The following is a 23,276-nucleotide window of genomic DNA, read 5'->3' on the forward strand; positions in this document are numbered from 1 at the left end:
TTCACTGGGCAGGGGGAAGGGAGGCAGGACAAAAACTTTTGGTGGTGGGAATGGTGTTGATGCACAATCCTATTAACTTACAGTTTCAAAAATCACTATTTAATTAATATGAGTGGGAAAAATAGTTTTTACACAAGAATTCTTTTTTAACCAATAATATACATTTCTCTAAGTGTCCCTTCTCCAGCAGCATTTAAAATAAGATTAAGCTGATAAAAATTAGATTACCTGATAACTTTCGGGAAAAAAAAAGAGTTTTTAAAGCAAATTAGGAACACACACACAATTCCTTTTCTTCATCACATCAATATTGAACATGAGCCACTGCATTTCTTGTACTGGACTTGGCATTCAGAAGGTCAGGCAAGCTCATTCTGCTCCTCTTTTGCTTTTCTTCCTGTTTAGAAATTCTTCTACACACTACCCATAATTCTACACCCTTGATTCTGCAGTTCTAGGTCAATGAGATCATCTGTAAATGTATGCCGGAAGTCTACTCTGATGGAAGTCAACAGAATGTTTTAGGTTTCTGTGTATTTCATATTTTATGGCTTCTCGGGCACTTAAATTCTCGGAAGCCCAGATACCCCTTTCTTCTGGGAAAGGAGTTAGCAAAACAGTAAGACAAGTGAGCAAATGAAAATGAGTTTCCTCTCTAAGTGCTCCTGCTCTGACAGCCTTGGGTGCTCTAAAAGCAAGGAGGAAAAGTGGGTTATGAAGTGAGTCCAGCCTAAGTCTAAATCCCATCCCTACCCCTCACTAACCATGTATGTGACTTGGGTTCAATTTTATTACTTTTATGAAGTCCCATTTCATACTTCTAAGAATAGGAAGGATAAGGGGCATTTTCAACATAGCTGTGAAGAGTCAGGACGCCAATAACATCTACAAAGCATTGAGGATGACATCTGGAATACAGGAAGTATCAAACAAAGGCATTCTAACAGGAAGTACATTTATTTTATTAATGAAATAAATAACAACCTCATTTTTAAGAGTAATATAAAATTTCACTTCCACCCCTCTGGGTGTTCAACCCTTAGTAAATAGATTTCTGTTTTGAAACAACTGAATAAATCTGACTTCACACCAGAAACTTCTTGGGGTCTGCAGACCCAAACTCTGTGAAGTACATAATTGCGACACACAGAGGCATGTCCTCGGGCTGGGCAGAGGCAGAATGGACCCACACCTGGCCTAGATCATTTGCAGGCAAGTCGGACTTCGAGTTCAACTACTTCCTCCAAGTCTGCATAAGAGCCCTGGAATGTCTCAAGACATCACTTTCAGGAGCAGGGAGCCCATCATGGAGAGGTGCCACCCACAACTCCCTTGAGACCCCCAGCAGGGAGAGGATCTGAATTTGAGCAGGAGCTGTGCTGGCTGTCCTGATGTCTGTCAGTCACCAGCATATCTGGTGTTAGGATCCATCCCTCCTGAACACTAGCTGGCCTTGCTCTGACCCTAGAAAACTTACTTGGGGATTTTACCATGAGAATGAAGTTTCTCAAATTGCATTTCTGATGAAAATGAAACCAATTTGTACCCTTCACGTTGTAGGAGTGAAGAGAAACTTAACCCTAATAATGCTTGGGTTTACGGATACAATTTTCCACTAACCGCCCAAGGAAGACAACTATTCATTTCACTTGGAAGAAGTTTAGTGTCCTTGGGTTACAGAAATGTCTGGAAATCAGAGACACCTTGGTGTGCTGTGATGAGAACTGTCCATCCACAAGCCGCTTGACTGGGCCCAAATAATAGGTTGCACCATTGTCCTAAATCCTGTCGATTTATTCCAAATGACTCCAATCAACCTCTTAGCTTCTGGCAGCTAAAGAGGAAGTTAGTGATATTGCATGTCCGGCTGATTCTGTTCCTTGAGACTCTGGCAGGAACCAGCAAGACTTCCAGTAGCCTAGAGAGGGCAGGTCAGACTCGGGTATTTCCCAGAACATCTAGAGTCAGGAACTCTCCTCACATGTACTCGGAATACTGCCCAGGAGGAACCCAGAGGCCTGAGCAGCACCAAAATTGTGCTTTTTCCTTTCTTTCTTTCTTTCTTTCTTTCTTTCTTTCTTTCTTTCTTTCTTTCTTTCTCTCTCTTTCTTTCTCTCTTTCTTCCTTTCTTTCTTTCTTTTCTTTTTCTTGACTGTTTGGAGACAGGAAAGGAGCCAAGCATCGGGATGAGTATCTTTAGAAATGAGTTGTAACAAAACAACAGACGGTCCAGCTGTGGGCAAGCTCCAACCCCATGTTTTGGGCATGCCTAATCAGCAATTTCTGAGAAGTCAGGGTAAGATTCCAAGTCTGAAAATATATCGTTGGGATTCCTACAGCTCAGGTTGCAGAAGCAAGCGTTAATCCATAGGACCCGGCGGGAGAAGCCGGGCCCATCGGCACACTGGAAGGAGACGTCGATGGTCTTGGACTTGTAGGGGATGCAGCACCTGCTGTCCAGGCAGACTCCACAGTACTTGGGCCGGTAGGTGCTCACGCTGACGCAGCCAGACAGCGTGAAGTTCACGGGCACCTGCGGCTGATACACAGCCAAGCACTTCTTCCCTTCCTGCGGGAAAAGAGGTTGCAGTTGAGGGGTATGAATAACCACCTTCTTGTTGGTCTGCTTCTAAATCCTGCTTATAAGACCTTCTGTTTTGATCATCACATTAGGTTAACTTGTATTACTTACAATGTATTCTACTTACATAACTACTGTTAACTAAGCACTCCCCTGCCTCTAAGACATTGGTTTAATCCTTACTGGTTTGCACTTTTTCCTTCTCCCGGCCGCCTGTCCTACATACTTCCTTGTTCCTGACTCTTCTGCCTTAGGAGAGATGCAGGAAAGAATTATGTTGCGATTAGAAGAGATTAGATTGTTAAACCACATCTCTGCTCCTCAATAAAGAGATACTGCTTCCCAGCTCAGCCATGAGTCCCTGGTCGTCTCTCTTTCCCACCCGCTAGGCTATTTTGGCACCTTCTCCCTTTCTCACTGACCTGGTGAGAGCACTTCACCTGACTCTCAGATTTCCAGTCTCTTCCAGATAGGAAAGACTTTCATAGACCCATCTAGGGCCAGCCAAGTTACACAGAGACAAAATGACAAATACAGAGTGGGGGGGGGGAGTTACTTAGAGGCCATCTCCCTGCCTGCAGGGTACCCTCTCATCTGCATTTCTGCCTTGCCTCTTCTTCTGCTACCATCTCATGGATGCGGGGTGTCTACGGAAGATCTCTGTCAATCCAAACTACCCAGCTAACGTGGTAGAGTCTGCACTGAGACTCCATGACTGGGTGGCATGCCTTACCCTGAGCGTGAGTTGCCCTTTCTCTGTCTCCCACCTCTTCTTACACTCACTCCCATCCTGCAGCATGCTCAGTTGGACTGGCAATGTTTAAAGGGAATGTCGTCTTCCCAGTAGACTATGACCAACCATCTCTGTTCTTCTAAGCCCCAGTTCCTGCATAGATTTAAATAAACATCCAGTTGGTCTCCGGCACGCAGTGAGCTACAGTAGATTGAAATCTAATAGTTTGTTAGTTTGTTTTTGCTTTCTGTTTTATCTTTCTAGCAATCTGATCTTAAGAATGAGAGATGGACTTGAGTTCCCTAATGCAAGCCTTCCTAGCTGACGCCTTTGGAGTGGTCATGTGAATTGGAGTTACTATATTATAAATACCTAGGCTAATAATGAATAAAATTGATTCCATGTGTGGAACAATAACAGTTTCATGAAGATGCTAAAGATACCCAGAAGGTAACACAGTCACACCGCACAGCCTTCCTTAGATGTTAGGCATTGCTTTCCCCTCCTCCTCTCCCTTCATCTTCCTTTTCATATTTTATTGCCATCACTGAGGCTCAATACCAGCACGAGAAACTCACTGCTCCTAGAAGCTACTCCCTTCCTTTTATTTTTTCTTCTTTCACTTTTTTTGATGAGAGAAATTGAGATAGGAAGGAGAGATAGGGAAACAGAGGGGGGAGAGAGGGGGAGAGGGGGAGGGAGAGAGAGATATCTGTAGCATTGCTTCACTGTGTGTGAAGCTTTCTTCCTTCAGGTGGAGACCAGGAGTCTGAACTCAGGTCCTCATGCCTGGTGACGTGTGCATTCAACTAGACACGCCACCACCCGGTCCCAACGTGGCTTTTCATCCCCTGGATACCTGCCCAGCTGTGTCCATCCACTGCACCCTTCCGGTTTCACCTTCTCCTTATTCTCTTCTTCCTCTGATTATTTTCTCCAGTTACCAAAGCTTTCCTGATTTTTAGAGTTTGGTACATATTATATACCCGGCAGGTATATCACAACTGAAAGCATGCATGGAGAAGGTACCAGAAGCAGGAAAAAAAAAATGAGAGCAGAATTGCTAAGTGGAGTGAATGCGCAATAGATTTGAGGTAGCAGATTTGTGACGGATCTGATGAGAGCACAGTGAGGTAGACTCAGCATCCCCATACAACTTGTGTCTCTCTTCCTATACAGAGTGGTACTGGTACACAGTAGATCCCCAGGTCAGTTTAGCAAGTTCCAGTTATGTACCAGTCACAGAATCAGATGGTAGAGGCACAGAAAAAGTCCCACAGTCTGACCTACAGTCTACTGGGAAGACGACATTCCCTTTAAACATTGCCAGTCCAACTGAGCATGCTGCAGGATGGGAGTGAGTGTAAGAAGAGGTGGGAGACAGAGAAAGGGCAATTCACGCTCAGGGTAAGGCATGCCACCCAGTCATGGAGTCTCAGTGCAGACTCTACCACGTTAGCTGGGCAGTTTGGGTTGACAGAAGTCTTCTGTAGACACCCCACATCCATGAGATGGTAGCAGAAGAAGAGGCAAGGCAGAAATGCAGATGAGAGGGTACCCTGCAGGCAGGGAGATGGCCTCTAAGTAACTCCCCCCCCCCACTCTGTATTTGTCCTTTTGTCTCTGTGTAATTTGGCTGGCTCTGGATGGGTCTGTGAAAGTCTTTCTTATTGGAAATTAATGGCCGGCAGGCTCTGACTCCAGCTGCCCTGAGCCCTACTCAATGCTCCTCCTCCACAGAGTAGCCATGTCATTGAGTTTATGCACATGAACTGGTACAAATCAGAGGGAGAGTAGAATGAGGGAGGGCTCTATAGAATCAGGAGAGTAGCTGGGGGACCCCTGGGTACTCTCTTTAAGCAACCTCAAATCTGTTAGCATGGCAACCACTACCACTTCTGTGGGGGAATCACACACACAAAGACAATGACATACACACACACATGCTCCAAAATAACCCTTTGTTGGTATACTTCTAAATTCTGCTTCTAAGACCCCTTCTGTTTCATTGGTTTAATACCCCCTGCTTAACTGTATTCTATTTACATAAACCACTGTTAACTAAGCACTGCCCTGCCTCCAGGGCATTGGTTTAATCCCGCTAGTTCATACTCTCTTTTTGCTCCACCCCCTCTCCTTGTTACACCCTGATTTCCACCACTCTTTTTTTTGCTCCACCCTCTCTACATCACATCCTGTTTCCACCCTACTTGGTGAGTATATATACAGCTGCTCTGTCACCAGAATCATCAGAAGCACTTCACCAGGACTTCTGACTCTTAACAGGCTCTGGAGAGAGCCTATAAGCTGGTCTGCACTGGCAGCCCCAGGATATATAAGAACAGGATTGTGATTAGAGAGAGCTTAGATTGCACTGTGTTCCGCATGAATAAAGACTGAACTGCGTACCCCTCAGCCATGAATCCCTGGTCCTCTCTCTCTCCCGCCCGCGAAGCTAGCCCGGCAACCCTTGGCACGACCCTGTATTCCTGCATAAAAAATGCTACCAATAACGACTGAGGAGATTCAAGTGCTAAGCACCAAGGAGTCTCAAAACCTGCTCCATGCCCAAATGGTCATCCCAGTCCAAGGCTCCTGCCGCCCCCCCCCCCCACCTTGCAAGGTGCACCTACCTTGATGTGCTGTCGGATGTCCACCTCACATGGACGCAAGGTGCAGAGTCGGCGTTCTTGCTCAGGCCAGCAGCGGGCATTCACATTGGAGATCCGGGTAGAGACCCCCAGGCCACAGCTAGTGGAACAGGGGCTCCAGGGGCTCGTGTAGGCTATGCAGTTCCTATGCCATGGTTCTGCCTCACCTGTTGCTGCTGCTGCTGCTGCGGCTGGTGCTGCTGGTAGTACAGACAGACCCCCTATGAGTTTCCAGTCTCCCTCAGTCCCTAGGTCCCACCCTCACCATCCTAAGGTCCCTGGTCTCCTCTCAGAGAGGAGAGATGTGGCTGATTCACTCTCTATGGGGGTAGGGAGAGCTGGATTCAAACTAACACTGGCTTCCAGGGAGAGAGGGGATTGTCTTGCTTTCCATTTAATCTCTGAGCAGCTCTGAGCAACAGAGTAAGCATGCAAATGTAGGACGTTGTGAAAGACAGGCAAACCCGAGTTCAGGTCCTGCTGGGCCACTGACAAGCCGTGTTATCTTAGGCGACTCACTCTGACTCTTATTTTCCTTCTTAGAATAGTTAACATCTGGGAGGTGGGCGGCAGCGCAGCGGGTTAAGCGCACGTGGCGCAAAGCGCAAGGATGGGCATAAAGATCCCAGTTGGAGCCCCTGGCTCCCCGCCTACAGAGAAGTTGCTTCACAAGCAGTGAAGCAGGTCTGCAGGTGTCTATCTTTCTCTCCCCCTCTCTGTCTGCCCCTCCTCTCCCCATTTCTCTCTGTCCTATCCAACAACAATGACATCAATAAAAACTACAACAATAACACAACAAGGGCAACAAAGGGAATAAATATCTTTTTAAAAAAGAATAGTTAACATTTGCTTTGTGAGGCTAGTTTGGCCTCAGGTATTGACTTAAATGTAGGTCACACATCTGTTATGTGTTGGAAATGAAACATTAATCCTGCAGGGATTAAGTTTATTTCATTTTGGAAAATCAAGGGGGAGAGAGGACCTACACCTTAGATCCCAATATTCCATGCTGAGAACCTATTAGCCTTTGACTTGTCCTAGTGAGCATGCTTTTCAGCATCTAGGGCTTGACGAGTACCCATCACTACCTGAGAAATGCCAAATGGAAGAGCCGCAGAAGAAATTAGGTTAAAAAAAAAAAGTAAGATGGAGAAGGTCCCACAGAGAGATGGGACTCAAAAGTCACAAAAAGGATTATGACACACACACACATAACCAGGAAGCCCCAGAGAAAGGGACAGGTGAGACTGGGGGTAGGAGAAGAAAGAAAGATGAGTTGACTGAAGGAGAGACAGAAATGATGGAGGGAGAGAAAAACAGAGAAAGAAGCATGTAGAGAGAGATCAAGAGAGAAAGGGGCCAGGTGGTGGCACAGCTGGCTGAGCTCATTTTACAGCACAAGGACCCACATTCAAGCCTCCATCTTTACCTGCCGGGGGGGGGGGAGGCAGGAAGCTTTGTGAGTGTTGAAGCAGGGCTGCCAGTGTCTCTCTGTCTCTCTCCCTCTCAAACTCCTCCTTCCCCTCTCCATTTCTGGCTCTGAGGAACACAGAAGAACTCAGGAGCAAGTGCAGGAATTAATTATTAACTAATTACTGAGAGGTGTGAGAGCAGAAGAAAGGGAAGAGAGGGATCTAAGGACAGAGAAGAGGAGGCAGCTGTGGGATAAGCCTGTAGCTGTGAGCTGTGAGGGAAGGAGGGATTTGCTTAGGAGGATAAAAGGACTTTGCTTTCTGGGTCACCCACTAGGGTGGGGCACTGAACAGGGTCACTGGACCACACAAAAATGGGCAGAGGGTGACTGTCTCCTTCCCTCCGACCCTCCCCCACTGTGGCTCTGCAGAGCTGGGATTCTGGCGGAGCTGCTCTGAAATCTGCCCTCTTCCATCAACAGAAGGCTTCTCATGGGGCTGGCTTAGAGCACTTGGAGCAGGCCCCACACTCCTTGAAGGACTGATTGGGGAGGTCACCCTCCTTCTTTCAGGACCCCCTGAGCACACAGCCTGCAGGCCAGTCCCTGTCACCCTCTGCTCCTGGACACCTCCTTTTCTGGTTTGAGTGTATATTGCCCTGAATGCCCTTCTGATGAGAAGTTGCAACAAGGCCTCATTCTCTTGGGGTACTTTGTAGTGTTGGAAGGTATTTGAGTATTTCCCTGGGATCTGGTGGAACATTCCCAGGGTGCTGCTAGACTTCCAGCACTGTGCAGGCTCAGCTCGCAGCCGCCACCACCAGCATCAAAATCTTGTCAGTACTGAGGGTTCAAAACAAAACTGGCTCTGCCTGGTCTCACTGAACATGTCTGTGCATTTATGATTTTACGGTATTATCAGTATCAGGGCCAGTAAGGTACACCCCTTACCATGTGCTAGGACCTGGATTCAAGCTACTGGTCACCACAGAGCAATGCTTACAAGTGGGGAGTTTCAGGAGTGGCACTGAAAGACACCTGTCTCTCCTCCCTTTCCATCTCTCTCTCTCTCCTCCTCCTCCTCCATCTAAAAACAGAACAAAGCAAAAAAAAAACAAAAAAAAGGCTACTGGGAGCAGTGGACCCTGCAGGCACCAAGCTCCAGCAATTATACTGGGGTCAAGAAAATAAAATAGATAAAATAACTAGGTTCCTGTTGTTTTCTTTTTGGCACCAGGGTTAGTGCTGGGGATTAACCAGGGGACATCTTTTTAATTTAATTTTTATCATCTTTATTTATTTATTGGATAGAGACAGCCAGAAATTGAGAGGGAAGATGGAGACAGAGAGGAAGAGAGACACCCTGGTCCCCACCTGCAGCCCTGCTTCACCACTTGTGATGTATTCCCCCTGCAGGTGGGGAGCGGGGGCTTGAACTCAGGTCTGTCGCCAGTCTTCTAATTCTTCAAATCTACCGCACAGGGCAGGTGGAACAACAGTAGCGTATTTTCACTTCCAGATGGGAAACGGGGTGTCAGAGGAGATGGGACTTTCCCAAGGTCACATGGCTTATGACTGGCTGCGGGGAGGGGCAGGGAGTGGGGTTCAAGGGCTTTGGTCCATCAGGTGGTCATGGGTCCAGGAGGGTCTGCCCCAGCCCACGGCCCCCACCCTGTCAGCCTGTCAGCCCCACCCCTTCCCCTTCACCCACCGAAGGCATCAGTGTGCCTGGGCGCTGTCTTGCGTGGTCTCTGGGCCTCGGGATCGCACACCCACTGCTCGCAGCAGCGGCCGGGCACCCGCACCCGCCGGGGGTGGCGGCACCAGAGACGGGGCGGACGCTGGCTGAGGCACAGGGGCGTGCAGCCCACTGCACCATCCACGCACGTGCAGTTGTACTTGCAGCTGGGCTGGAAGGACTGGCCGTTGCTGTAGTGTACCCCATCCAAGAGGCAGCCCACGCCGACCACCTCTGGGAACAGAGCACAGGCAGAAGCCGGTCAGGCCCAGGCGCCTTCCCTCTGCAAGACAAGCCCAGACCTCCCGGGAGTCCTCCCCAGTGCAGGGCCGGCAGGGGTGAGGCTGGCTGGGTGGGGAGTGCAGTGAGACTGGGCCTCCGGCGACCTCAGAGCTCTAGCAGCCACGCACACCTGTGGCAGCCCTGAGGAGAACACAGAAACAGCTGCTTGTGCCCTCTCCAAACCCAGCAGGTGCTTTTGTGAATACACACAGCTGCTTTTTTACTTTTTATTTGTATTTATAGAAAGGAAACAGACAAAACCATAGGATAAGGGACAATAACTTGGGTCCACCTGCATATCAGAGGTCAGGCTCAGGAAAAAACTAGTATAGTCATGGACCCTTTGGATTATGCCCAAGATAGACCTAGTAGCTATCTTCAAAAGAGAGACCCCAACTCTTCATCTGCAATATTCCAGCATTTAGGTTCATGACTAGTCAATAATTTGTTTGGCTTTATATGTTAACTCTTTTAAAAAAATTCTTTATTGGGGAATTCATGCTTTACATTCGACAGTAAAAACAATAGTTTGCACATGCGTAACATTTCCCAGTTTTCCATATAACAATACAACCCACACCAGGTCCTCTGTCATCCTTTTTAGACCTGTATTCTCCCAACCCCCACCCCCACCCCGACCCACCCCAGAGTCTTTTACTTTGGTGCAATATGCCAATTCCAGTTCAGGTTCTGCTTGTGTTTTCTTTTCTGATCTTGTTTTTCAACTTCTGCCTGAGAGTGAGATCATCCCATATTCATCCTTCTGTTTCTGACTTATTTCACTTAACATGAATTTCTCAAGATCCATCCAAGATCGGATGAAAATGGTGAAATCACCATTTTTAATAGTTGAGTAGTATTCCATTGTGTATATAGACCACAACTTGCTGTTGTTGGACACTGTTGTATTGCTGTTGTATAACCACTCATCTGTTGTTGGACACCTGGCTTGCTTCCAGGTTTTGGCTATTACACATTGTGCTGCTAAGAACATATGTGTACACAGATCTTTTTGGATGGGTGTGTTGGGTTCCTTAGGATATATCCCCAGGAGAGGAATTGCAGGATCATAGGTAGGTCCATTTCTAGCCTTCTGAGAGTTCTCCACAGAAGTTGGACCAATTTACATTCTCACCAGCAGTGAAGGAGGGTTCCTTTGACCCCACAACCTCTCCAGCATTTGCTGCTGCTACCTTTTCTCATGTATGACATTCTCACAGGAGAATGAAGTGGTATCTCATTGTTTTTGCATTTCTCTGACAATCAGAGACTTTGAGCATTTTTTCATGTGTTTCTTGGCCTTTTGGATCTCTTCTGTGGTGAATATTCTGTCCATGTCCTCTCCCCATTTTGGGATGGGGTTATTTGTTTTGTTTTTTGTTTGTTTGCTTTTTTGTTATTATTAAGTTTTGCAAGATCTTTATATATTTTTATTATTAAACTCTTGTCTGATGTATGGCATGTAAAGATCTTCTCCCATTCTGTGAGGGGTCTCTTGGTTGGGGTAGTGGTTTCTTTTTCTGTGAATAAGCTTTTTAATTTGATGTAGTCCCATAGGTTTACACTTGCCTTAGTCTTCTTTGTAATTGGATTCGTTTCATTGAAGATGTCTTTAAAATTTATGAGGAAAAAAGTTCTGCCAATATTTTCCTCTAAGTGTCTGATAGTTTCTGATCTTATATCCAAGTCCTTGATCCACTTGGAATTTACTTTTGTATTTGGTGAAATACAGTGATTCAGTTTCATTCTTCTGCATGTTTCAACCCACTTTTTCTAACACCATTTGTTGAAGAGACTCTGCTTTCCCCATTAAATAGTCTGGGCCCCTTTGTCAAAGATTAGATGTCCACAGGTGTGGGGGCTCACTTCTGGGCTCTCACTTCTATTCCACTGGTCAGTGTGTCTATTCATGTTCCAGTGCCAAGCAGTTTTGATGATAATGTCCCTGTAATACAATTTGAGATCTGGGAGTGTGATACCTATATGTTAACTCTTTCTTTCAACCACCAGGTTCCAGATGCTACCGTGATGCCAGCCAGACTTCCCAAGGCAGATGACCCCACCACTGTGTCCTGGAGCCCCACTTCCCCAGGGTCCTACCCCACTAGGGAAAGAGAGAAACAGGCTGGGAATATGGATCAACTTGTCAGCACCCATGTTCCATGGCATGTAGGTGTGTCAAACCCATCAAGACACCCAGACATGGGTTCCACTCAGGTATGTGTGGAGCTTCCCGGTGCTGAGGCAACCATAATGGACAAAGCGTATGTCTTCACAGAGCTTACCTTGTGGAGATGGCACAGGACAAGTCAGTCACGTGCACCCTGACACGGACTTGTGTGCAGTGAGGAAAGGAGGCGGGTACAGCTTCAAGTGAAATAGAGAGGGCGGCCATTCAGGGATCTGGGAAGGACAGGAGGTGGCCACACGGTCACTGAGCTGCTTGAGGTGAGGAGAGGTGGGGACAGGAGGAGGGTCTGAGGTGAGAGACATCTTCCTTCTAAAGCTCCAAGAGATGCAAAGCTAATAGAGTCTAGAAGCTGTTGGGATATTGTACAGATGTGGTTGAGTTAGGCAGGACCCACAGACCACCATATTTCCATGCGAGTATTATTATTTACATATCAATCTTCTGCCTTGTTTTAAAAATGACTCCTCCACCACCACATTACCCCCTCAGGGTATCACCCATTCCCATGAGCCAAAAAACTATAGCGACCGTTGCTATGGAAGCTGTCTACCTTCCCAGAGTGCCTTGTATTCTCCCCCCCCCCTTTCCTAGCCAATTCCATCCCGACTGGCCACTTCCGGAATTCTCCCATAACAGTCACTTCTGTTTCTGCTCTCTGTCTTTTTTTCTCTTCCGCTTCCCGACCTGGAGAAGGACTGGCGTGCATAGCGGGAGGCGGCCATTTTGCTAGAGGGTGGTGGTGCTTGGGCTAAGAGAGAGCAATTGTCATGGAGAGAGAGAGAGACAAGAGAGAGAGGGAGAGAGAGAGAGGGAGAGAGAGAGGGAGAGAGAGAGGGAGAGAGAGAGGGAGAGAGAGAGAGGGAGAGGGAGAGAGAGAGAGAAGGAGATGGAGAGAGAGGGAGAGAGAGGGAGGGAGAGAGGGAGAGGAGAGAGAGGAAGAGAGAGAAGGAGAGAGAGATGTCCTTATGAATTTCCCTCTAAGAAAAAAGTGAAACATGACAGAATCAGCCATGAAATTTTAAAAGACAAAGTACAAAACATTCCTGTATACTTAAAAGTACCCCTAAAAGTTAGCAGTGCAACTGGTCATCTAAGCCAGTGAAAACACAAAAGCAAAAACAAAATAAGAATCCCAGTTGCTTTTGTGAATTCTACCAAAGTACTTTGTCTCTGAAGTCATTCATTACTTCATCATAATATATATATATATGTATATATATATATGTATATATATATATATATACATATATATATATATATGTTTGGCAATCAAACAGACTGGAAGTGTAAAATCAGAAGGGATAAGACTAGAGCGTTTGTGGGGCCAGGCAGTGGCACACACTGGATTCAAACCCTCAGTACCCACCTGCAGGGCTGGACCCTTCATGAGTAGTGAAGCAGGACTGCCGGTGTCTCTCTCTTTCTCTCTCTCTAGCTCCCTTTTCCCTCATCCTTTCTCTTTATTCTATCAAATGAAATATTTTTTAAAATGCAGTTTACTACATTAGAAAATGATAATAGATCAGTAATATTAGAAAATTAGTAATATATCAGTGGGGCAATGAAACTAAACTGGCAACTAACTTGCATATTCCTTTAAGTAAATGAATCTTATAAAATTCATCAATATAGGGGGCTGGGTGGTGGCACACCCAACCGAGTGCACATGTTATAATGCACAAGGACCCAGGTTCAAGCACCCAATCTCCACCTGATCTGCAGGGGGAAAGCTTCACAAGTGGTGAAGCAGGGCTAAAGGTGTCTATCTCTCTCCTTCTCCTTCTTCCCCTTTCCTCTCAATTTCTGGCTGTCTCTATCCAATAAGTAAAATAAAGACAATAAAAATAAATAATCAAACCACACACATATATATTTGAAAATCAATTTGTCAAAATAAACATCAGTATAATATAGATGCAATTAATAAAAGAGTCAACCAATGCAATATAAAAGTATAAAGTCTGATAAAAGTGGGGAAATTAAACTGACCTTTCAGCTAGTTCTTTTATAGCAAAACTGCTTTAAGGCTTTCTCATTAAAAAGTGAAAAGACTTGAGGAGAAATGACCCATCTTGGTGGGGAAAGGCTTAGGTTCTTTACACAGTGGAAGTGAGAGCTGTCATAATTTGCTTGCTAGTCGGGTGTGAGAGCAAGAAAAGGCAGAATGCTTCCTAGCTCCATGATCTGAGCCCCAATGGGGAAAGGTACTTGGTCCCAAGAGGCCCAGGTCTGTGGAACTGGGAGATTCAAGCATTCTCTGTTAAACACTGGTAACCAGTCTCACGTCCCGTGACCATGTAGAATTGGCGCTGAAAGCCTGGAGTTGCAGGAAGGCCCTGCCAGCACACCCACCCTAGACACCAGGTCCTGCCTTGAGGATGGGTATCACCACCTGAGGAAAGCTGGTCTGGAGTCGGCCGTCACACATCATATCTCCTGCATGTATCTGGAGGTGGTTCTTTTTTCTTTCAATTTATTATTAGATAGGGACAGAGATAAATTGAAATGGGAGGGGAGATAGAGAGGGAAAGAGAGACACCTGCAGCCCTACTCATCACTTGTGAAGCTTTCCTCTTGCAGGTGGGGACCAGAGGGTCGAACCTGGGTCCTTGTGCACTGTAATGAGCTCACTTAATCGGTTGTGCCACTGCCTGGCCCTTTGGAGGTGGTTCTTGATAACAATGAATCCTGTGCTCCCGAGTGTATTGCTGACCCTGGAACTGATCTGCTCTATGTCACTGCCTTGTGAGGCAGATTTTAATCCTGCAAGGAAACAGCTACCACGTTTTTCAAGCCCCTTTGCATTCAGAATCTCAGTGAGGTTAAGTCACAAGCCTAAAACAACACAACTCAACATAGTGGGGCAGTGGGCAGCTGAGCTCCAGCCTGTGGCATGTGTGAGTACTGGTGTGACTGTTTTCCCCAGGTAATGTCTGTACAGAAAGGCAGGAATTAATGCTTATTGACCCTGTGCCAGGCAGCGTCTGATCTGTGATTCACCTAGTTTTTCCAGTGCGCTCACAAGGACAGGTTTATTTTCTCCACTCAGCAGACAGGAATGCTCAGGGAGGTCAAGTGAGCCCCTGACTCAAGGTCATGCAGCTGCTGAACTATAGAGCTGAGGCAGACACAGGGCATCTGACGTCACAGCCTATTTCCTGCCGCCAGACACCAGCTGAAGCAGGAAAAAGAGGTCAGCAAAACACAGCAGAGGAAGCTCTAGACAAATCACTTATTTTTTGCCTTCTTAATCACCCTGACTGCTCCCTCTTACCACTGCGAGCATACCTACATGTGCGTCTTGGTGGAGGGGAAGTCCTGGTCTCTGCCCCTTGTGAGGGAACTTTGGACAGAGAAGTAGTAAAAGAAGTAGTAAAAGTGCTTTCACTCTTAGCACAGTGGTTTTCACCACCAACTGCACACAGGTGCCAATTGGAGAGCTTTAAAATATCCTGGTGCCCACCCACATCATGCTCCAGCATATGAGCATTGGATTTTTCCTTTTCCTTATGGTCTGTAGTTCACAATACTCCCTAGTGAACCTCCAGTCTGCAGTCAAACGTGAGAGCACTGCAGCCAGACGTCACTTGAAGTCGCCCATGGGCTTTGAGGAGGTAGAAGTACCAGCCTGGGTGTTATTGTTAGCTGTGACCTGCTGACCACCATGGGACAGAGTTGTGATGGACATCCAGAAAGCTGATTCTAGCAGCCTATTTGACTCTCTATCTTCAGAGTAGAACTAGAACCAGCCTCCTCTGAAGGTGACAGAGACTTCTACAAAGAAAAGTTCAAACAAAACAAGTATGCCGGTACTTGCATGGTGGGCCTCTCAGCAGAAGTAAGTCAGTACTAGCCTCTCGTGCTAACTCTGGTGGCTAACAACAGGAAAAGACTATGAGACCACTTGGTTGCAAATGATCCATTTATTGTACAGAAGGCAGGGTTTAAACAGCAGAAGGGAACAAAGGACATTTTTCACATGTGATGATAATGATGGGTTTTGAACGTCAGAATCCCCATGGTGAAGGTTCTAAGGAATGAGAATTAATAGTGGTAGGGGAGAGTTCCAGAATGATTAGTGGCAAGGGAGAAGCAGACAGAGAGGAGCCTTAAAGGCAGAGAGATAAGATAGAGGAGTTTGATCAAGGTGGAGGAGGGGGTTAATTTGGTTTATAACATGGGAATGAGTTAAGTGCTAGGGGGTATAGGCTCTTGTGATGCTTGGGAGACTGACAAAGGGAAACTTAGTCATGAAAGCTTTTCTCCTCCATGTTCGACCCCTGAAAGGGAGAGACTGACAGGTGGGATATCTTTTCAGACCTCCATCTTTATCATAGGAGTTTCTCCTATCCTCTTACCACGCTTTCACAATATCCCTACACAAGTAGACCAATACCCACGACCAGTGGCACACATTTGGAACTTTAAGGTGCTGTTTTGTTTATTCCTGACAATCACAAACCTTTTGGCCCAGGGAGGTAGCTTGTCAGAACACAAAGCTGACATGTCTGAGGCCCCAGAGGCCAAAGGCTTATCCCTGGCACCACCATAAGCCGTAGCTGAATGGTGTGCTATGCTCACCAGATAACTGATACATTTTCAAATATTCATTTATTCTAGTGAGAGTCAGAGAAGAGCAGGGCATTGCTCAGATCTGGGTTGTGGTGTCAAGGATTGAACCTGGTACTTCTGAACCTCAGGCATGAAAGTCAGGTGCACTGTCTTTGTGTTATGCAATGAATAAATCTTTTGTTGTTGTTGTTTAGAAACCATTCCCTTTTTCATTCATTTACTACTGAGTAAAATCTAACCAAGTTTCAGACTGTTTCCCCCCATAGGATAGATAAAGATATGTGAGTGTCTTTGGTAATTCATTTCACGTTTCATATATGTTACAACAATATATTCCAAGTTTATCATTACTTAAAATTATCTTTATTTATTTATTGGATAGAGACAGCCAGAAATCGAGAGAGAAGAGGGTGACAGAGAGGGACCGAGACAGAGAGACACTTGCAGCCCTACTTCACCACGGGCAAAGCTTTCCCCCCTGCAGGTGGGGATCTGGGGGCTGAACCCAAGTCCTTGTGCATTGTAACATGTGCACTCAACCAGTTGTACCACCACCCATCACCCCCCCAATTTTATCATTCTTCTTTTAATCTTTAATTATTTTATTAGTAAATTAATTATTTACAGGACAGTCTCTCATCCTTACATGGTAATTCTCTGTGCACTGACTCTACCTCTAACTAGGTTCTTTTTTTCCCCTGGTGGGTGAGAGAGAGTGCAGAGTTTGAACTTGAAGCTCCAGGCCTCGGGCATGAGGGCTTCTGGGCAGAACCACTACATCAGGCCAGCCATCTCCTCCAACTTGGATTCTTAAACATCACTGTGCAGAGTCCCCAAAGCTCATGCAACCCCCTGTGTGTCCCCACCCCCCACACACAAAGATCCCTGGTCTTGCTTCCACAGACCATACCTGAAAAACTGAACACACAACACACACACACACACACACACACACAGAGAGAGAGAGAGAGAGAGAGAGAGAGAGCCAGCCCTGAAGTGATGTGCCCTAGGTCACGTAGCAGATGAGTGAAAGGAAGATCCAGAACCCAAAATCCAAGTTCAAAAGCCAAGGCTGTCTGCCTGTAAATTTCATGCTTCCAGCAAACCACACGGTCTCTGGGCCTGACCCAGCTGTGTAGAATGTTTGTGCAACTGAAATAGCCAAGGAGCCTAATCCAGAGGTCACCCTTTGCACACAGATGTATTTCATTTGGCCCACGGAGTATTTTTATTTCAAATGTTTGAGCACATTGCCAGTGTTGACAAGCTAAAATAAATCTGGATTCTCGTGAAAAAAACTGAGCAGACTGGGCAAAACCAAGCTCAGGTCTCTGCCTGGCCCCAGTGAGAATGAGTCAGAACTCTGCTTGCCAAAGCTAGTCAGAACTTACCCTTACCAGTTTAAAGTATCAGCCAAGGCCCTCTCTTTTGAGATGCGCTTGTAAGTGTTGCAGTTGCTGTCTCCTGCCTTGTCCTACTCTGGCTACATGCCATCTAATCTGTACTGAGAACTTTCCATTGGCTGAGCTATTTACCATTTGTTCATATATTGTCTACCTAGAGAAATTCTATCTTCTTCTAGTTCCAAGATTCATTCTTTTCTGTGGCCTTCAGACCCCAGACTCTTTTGTTGTTGTTGTATTAAGGTCTTATGAACTATGATACTATTCCTGGAAAAGTGGTAAGTAGAACACCACTGAGTTGTATGTGTATAGACATGCATGTGATTTATTTACCAGTGAATGTGTGTGTGAGGTGTGTGTGTGTGTGTGTGTGTGTGTGTGTGTTAGGGTGAGTACATGGATAAAAATCTGCCTTGGAAAATTAATTCACAGGCAGGGGTAGATAGTAAAATGCTTATGCAGAGAGACTCAGGGCTGGGTTGTGGTGAACTAGTTAAGCATAGATAGTACTAAGTGAAAGAACCTGTGCAAGGATCCAGGTTCAAGCCCTGACTTCCCACCCACAGCGGGGAAGCTTCGCAAGTTGTGAAGCAGGTCTGCAGGTGCCTATGTTTCTCTTTCCCTCTCTAACTCTTCCTCTGCTCTCAATTTCTCTTGGTCCTATCCAATTAAAAAAAAAAAGAAAATATAAGAATGGCCACTGCCAGGAGCAATGGATTGACAGTGCTGGTACAGAGCTCCAACAATCTCTGAAGAAGAGAGAGAGAGAGAGAGAGAGAGAGAGAGAGAGAGACCCTCATGCCTGAGGTTCTGAAGTTCCAGGTTCAATCTCCTGCACTACCATGCCAGAGCTAATCAGTGCTCTGGTAAGGAAGGAAGGAAGGAAGGAAGGAAGGAAGGAAGGAAGGAAGGAAGGCAGGCAGGCAGGCAGGCAGAAAGGGAGGGAGGGAGGGAGGGAGGGAGGGAGGGAGGAAGGAAGGAAGGAAGGAAGGAAGGAAGGAAGGAAGGAAGGAAGGAAGGAAGGAAAGAAAGAAGGGAGGGAGGGAGGAAAACTGTTTCTTTTCTTTGGGGGCCAGGCGCTGGTGCAGCTGGCTAAGTGTTCACATTGCAGTCAGTGCATAAGGACCATATTTCAAGCCCCTGGCCCCCACCTGCAGGGGGAAAGTTCATGAGTGGCGAACTAAGGTGGCAGGTGTTTCTCTGTCTCTTTTCCTCTCTATAGCCCCTTCCATTCTCAAGTTCTGTGTCTCTATCTGATAATGATGATGATGATGATGAAAAATAATTCACTGTGAAAATAAATCTGAGATAAAAGATTTCTTGTGGTAGCTCGCCTTTGGGAATCTGGCCATGGACATGAACATTTAAAATCTCCATTCTTAGGAAGCTCCCCAACCACTTATTTCATTGCTCCAGTGTCTGTAAACCTATAATATCAATGAAACTTGCAAAGTAAAATATCAATGAAAATCTCTGGAAAAGCAGGTTTTTTTTTTTTTTTTTTGGCAAATAAATAAAAGGGAAGGAAATACACCAAGGTTAGGTTTGCAATGAGAGGGAGCTAAGAGGCTTGATGACTGAAGGTGAGACTTAAGAGATAAAGAGGAAGAGGTGGGAGTGGACTGAGAAGGTGATTTGCTCTTCCTCTATGGGGAGGAGACAGGAGAGGCGTCACCTGGCTCTACACAGACACTGGACCCGTGAGAGAACATGCATAAAATTATGGTACCTCAGTGCTGCCAAAATAGCGCCCTGGGATCAATTGCCTACTTTGCCATGTTCACAACCCAGGTTTGAGCTTGCCCCGCCCCCCATATTGGAGGAAGTTTTGCTGTTTCCTTCTGTCTGTCTCTCCCTGTCTGCCTGTCTATTATCTGTCTGTCTGTCTAACTACTTACCAAAGAAACTCAGAAGAAGTGGTGAAATATTGGTGATGACAAAAAATAAGAATGGGAGGCAGGTGGTGACACACCTGGTTAAGTGCTTACATTACAGTGCACATAGGCCCAGGTTCAAGCCCCTGGTCCCTGCCTGTATTGGGGGAACAGAAGTGTCCGTCTCTCTCTGTCTCATTCCCTCTATCTTCCCCTTTGTTCTCAATTTCTCTCTGTCTCTACCTAATAGTAAATATATAAAAATATGAAAACAAGAAAAGCTATTATCTCTAAAAATATAAAATTGTGGTCCCTGGCAAGTGATAAAATGTCAATGTAGTCTTAGATGTTAGTATAATAGCAGAAAACTGAATTGCCATTTTAATAACCTTAATAGCTTTGAAAAGCAGGTATGAAAGAGAAAGGGAATAATGAGACAGTCTCATACAACTGCAAACAGCTAAACCATGTTTCTGTACTTTTTAAAGTATTTATTTATTCATTGGATAGAGCCTGAGAGAAACCAAGAAGGGAGGGGGAGATAGAGAGGGAAAGAGACAGACAGACACCTGCAGCCCTACTTCACCACTCATGAAGCTTTCCACCCTGCAGGTGGGGGTCAGGAGCTTGAACCCAGGTCCTTGCACACTGTAATGTGCTTAACCAGGTGTGTCTGGGGTGGCTCTCAGCAATGACATGTGTCACCAAGCCATTGGATGATGCCTGTCAGTGGGTAGCACTGCATGTTCTTTTGAGGACATTATCTTGTGGGTTTACTAATGAGGCTGAGTGGAAAAGCTACATGAACCAAAAAGGATGAGAATATTCAGGGTGACTACTTGGAAAGCAAAAGATAGATGACTTGGGATAAAAGCCTAAGCGTGAAGCAATGACTAAAATAAATAAATAATTAAAAGGCATAAAGTGCTCGCCAATCAGCCGTGATGCTCTTGAAGAATTCCCTGGTGTGGAATGATGTGCATCTCCCTCACCCACAACCCATTTAAGGAAATAGTGAGTTAGCTGAGAGGGAGAAAGGACCCTGTGAATGAGAATAGCGGGGCTGGAGTCACAATTATGGCGAGGGCCTGGTTCAATATGGAGGCAAGAAAGAGCTTCCTGGGATCATTAGGCTCTGCGTAATTTTCCAGAAGTTAGGCGTCTGTGTCCTGACACCTTGTTACCACTCTTTATCTACTTGGGTCATGGAATCTAGATAAATCCTTATATGACTCAAGCTAAGTGAGTACCAGTGTAGAGAGAAACAGTTCATCAGGGGAGTCGGGTGCTCGTGCAGCAGGTTAAACGCACATGGCTCAAAGCGCAAGGACCGTCGTAAGCATCCCGGTTCAAGCCCCCGGCTCCTCACCTACAAGGGAGTCGCTTCACAGGCGGTGAAGCAGGTCTGCAGGTGTCTGTCTTTCTCTCCCCTTCTCTGTCTTCCCCTCCTCTCTCCATTTCTCTCTGTCCTATCCAACAACAATGACAGCAACAACAACAATAACAATAAAAAGACAGCAAGGGCAACAATAGGGAAAATAAATAAGTACAATTTTAAAAATTACAAAAAAGAAACAGTTTATCAGAAAGTAGTGCAAAGGAAGTCTCTGGGAACAAGAAAAATGAAAAAAGAGAGAGAAGAAAGAGAGAGACACTCACACACAGAGAGAAGACAGGATGGAGCAAACAATCAGTGAATGACCTGAGTTCAAAAACTCTCTCCCTCCCAAATGTAAGGTTACTATAAAAGCCAAGAATGGAAAAAAGAAAGAAAGAAAGAAAGAAAGAAAGAAAAGGAAAATCCTAAAAAAAGCAAAAGTCTCCCTAAGAAAGGCAAGTATACTATCTCACACTGCAGCAAAAATAGTCACAGTCACAATATTGTAAAATGAACCTGTTATATGCAATGCAGAGCGGCAAATACTGGAAGATGGGCATGGCAGAGAAGGGAAACACTCAGCAGAACTTGGGATGGAGTTGGCGGACTGCACGGAAGTCAAGGACTCTGGGGCGGAGGGAGGGCTCAGGTCCTGGAACATGATGGCAGAGGAGGACCTAGGTTGGGGGGGTTAGAGCGTTATATGGAAGACTGAGAAATGTGACACACGGACCAAACACTGTATTTAACTGTCGACTGTAAACCTCAAATACCCCCCCCCCCAATAAAGAAACAAGAAAAGAGGGATGTTCAGTGGTATTGAGGGGTTAAAGCACCATCTGCATATAGGATCATTAACTGGGTATCTTGGAATTGACATTTCAGGTCAATCAAGACGTATCAGAGGACATAGATTATATAGTCATCATTGCCAAGAAAAAAAAAAAGATGATGCTTCTTTCTCAATTTTCTGGCTGTCTCTATTCAATAAATAAACAAAGATAATAAAAGAACTTTTAAAATTCATTTAAGAGGCTAGGCAGTGGTGCACCTGGTTGAGCGTACGTTACAATCAATGCACAAGGACCAAGGTTCAAGCCCTTGGTTCCTACCTGCAAGGGGGAAGTTTCACAAGCAGTAAAGTAGTGTTGCAGGTGTCTCTCTGTCTCTCTCTCCCTTTCTGTTACCCCCTTCTCTCTCAATTTCTGCCTATCTCTATCCAATAAAGAAATAAAGATCATAAAAATTGTTTTTAGTTAAAAGAAAGGGCTAAAAGGGGGCATGGGTGGGAGGTAGGAATGGATGAGTTCAGGCTGTTGGATTTTATTTTTCAAGTGTGCTAGAACTTTTATTTTTTAATATTTATTTTTATTGTAGCTTGTATTTGATAGGATACAGAGAAATAAGATAAGAGGGGAGTATATGGGGGAGAGAAAGAGATACACTTGCAGCTCTGTTTCATTACTCTTGAAGCTTGCCCCCTGCCAGTGGGTATTAGGGGCTTGAACCCAAGCCTTGTGCATGGTAACATGTGTGCTCAGTCAAGTGTGCCACTGCCCAACCCGTCTGCTAGAACTTTTAAAACTAGATTATTTATTTTTAATTTTTATTTATTTATTGAACACCATTCCCACCACTAAAAAACTGTGTCCCATCCCCACATCCCCCATCCCTGCCCACCTGGAAGCCGAACATCCACCCTCACCCTCAACCCAGAGATTGTTACTTTGGTGCCCTACTCTAAATTCAGTCAAATCCTGCTTTGAATTTCCCTTTCTGTTCTTCTTTCTCAACTTCTGTTTATGAGTGGGATCTAAAAACTAGATTATTTTAACTTATAATGTCACTAAAAGATGTGTAGCTTGGCAGGTCCCTAGAGCCCTTCAGAGACCATGGGCTTCCAACAGAGTCTCACCACTAAACCTTATTTCTGGATCTGATGGTGACTTCCTTTTCCTTGAATCGGCCATCACTGAGATGATTGAGAAGAGAGCAGGAGGTCAGATTCTGGACGCAAAGGGGATGCAGGTTGAAGGGCCCAGAGTCCGGCCTCTGATCTTGCCTTAGGGCCAGGACCAAAGCAGAAGGGCTGGGAGTGAGGGGCCCCCGGCCAGCGCGAGGCTCTCACTTACTTACGTGCACACACTCCTATCGCGTACCTCGGGCGGTCCCTGCTGTAGTCACAGTAGAGGCCCCGGTGGGGGTCACAGACGGCCGCCTCTGTGCAGTTATCCCCAAGCTGCTGAGCGCACATCTTGCAACATTCGCAGCCATCAGTGATGAGGCTGACCCCCAGTGGGCAGCGCGGCGGCTGTGGCGGGCACTCGCACGGCCACTTGCAGAACTGGGGGCGTGCGAATGTGTCCTCCCACTGGGCCGGGGTGAAAGCCATGCTCCTGGGTGTCGGGGAGAGGCCCTGCAAGGCAAAGCGTGGCAGACGTCAGGTGGGGCTGCCAGGGAGG

At 46.0% G+C, this 23,276-nt stretch overlaps 1 protein-coding gene across 4 annotated transcripts in view; it reads right to left on the minus strand.

The window, feature by feature from the left end:
• Positions 1-938: 938 nt before the first annotated feature.
• The window catches only part of CCN4 (cellular communication network factor 4), a 52,480-nt gene continuing 30,142 nt past the window's right edge, over positions 939-23,276 (minus strand). Inside the window, exons 2-5 of one of the 4 annotated variants that reach the window (XM_060201086.1) lie at positions 22,951-23,230; positions 9,088-9,348; positions 5,948-6,165; positions 939-2,569 (exon numbers count right to left, since the gene is read on the minus strand). In XM_060201086.1, the coding sequence (XP_060057069.1) occupies positions 2,270-2,569; positions 5,948-6,165; positions 9,088-9,348; positions 22,951-23,230 (1,059 nt within the window). In that variant the 3' untranslated portion in view covers positions 939-2,269. The remainder of the gene's footprint in view (positions 2,570-5,947; positions 6,166-9,087; positions 9,349-22,950; positions 23,231-23,276) is intronic. The other 3 variants (XM_060201090.1, XM_060201100.1, XM_060201094.1) reach the window with 3 other exon arrangements.

This window comes from Erinaceus europaeus, chromosome 1 (genome assembly GCF_950295315.1).
Source record: "Erinaceus europaeus chromosome 1, mEriEur2.1, whole genome shotgun sequence".
In the NCBI taxonomy this organism is placed as follows: Eukaryota; Metazoa; Chordata; class Mammalia; order Eulipotyphla; family Erinaceidae; genus Erinaceus; species Erinaceus europaeus.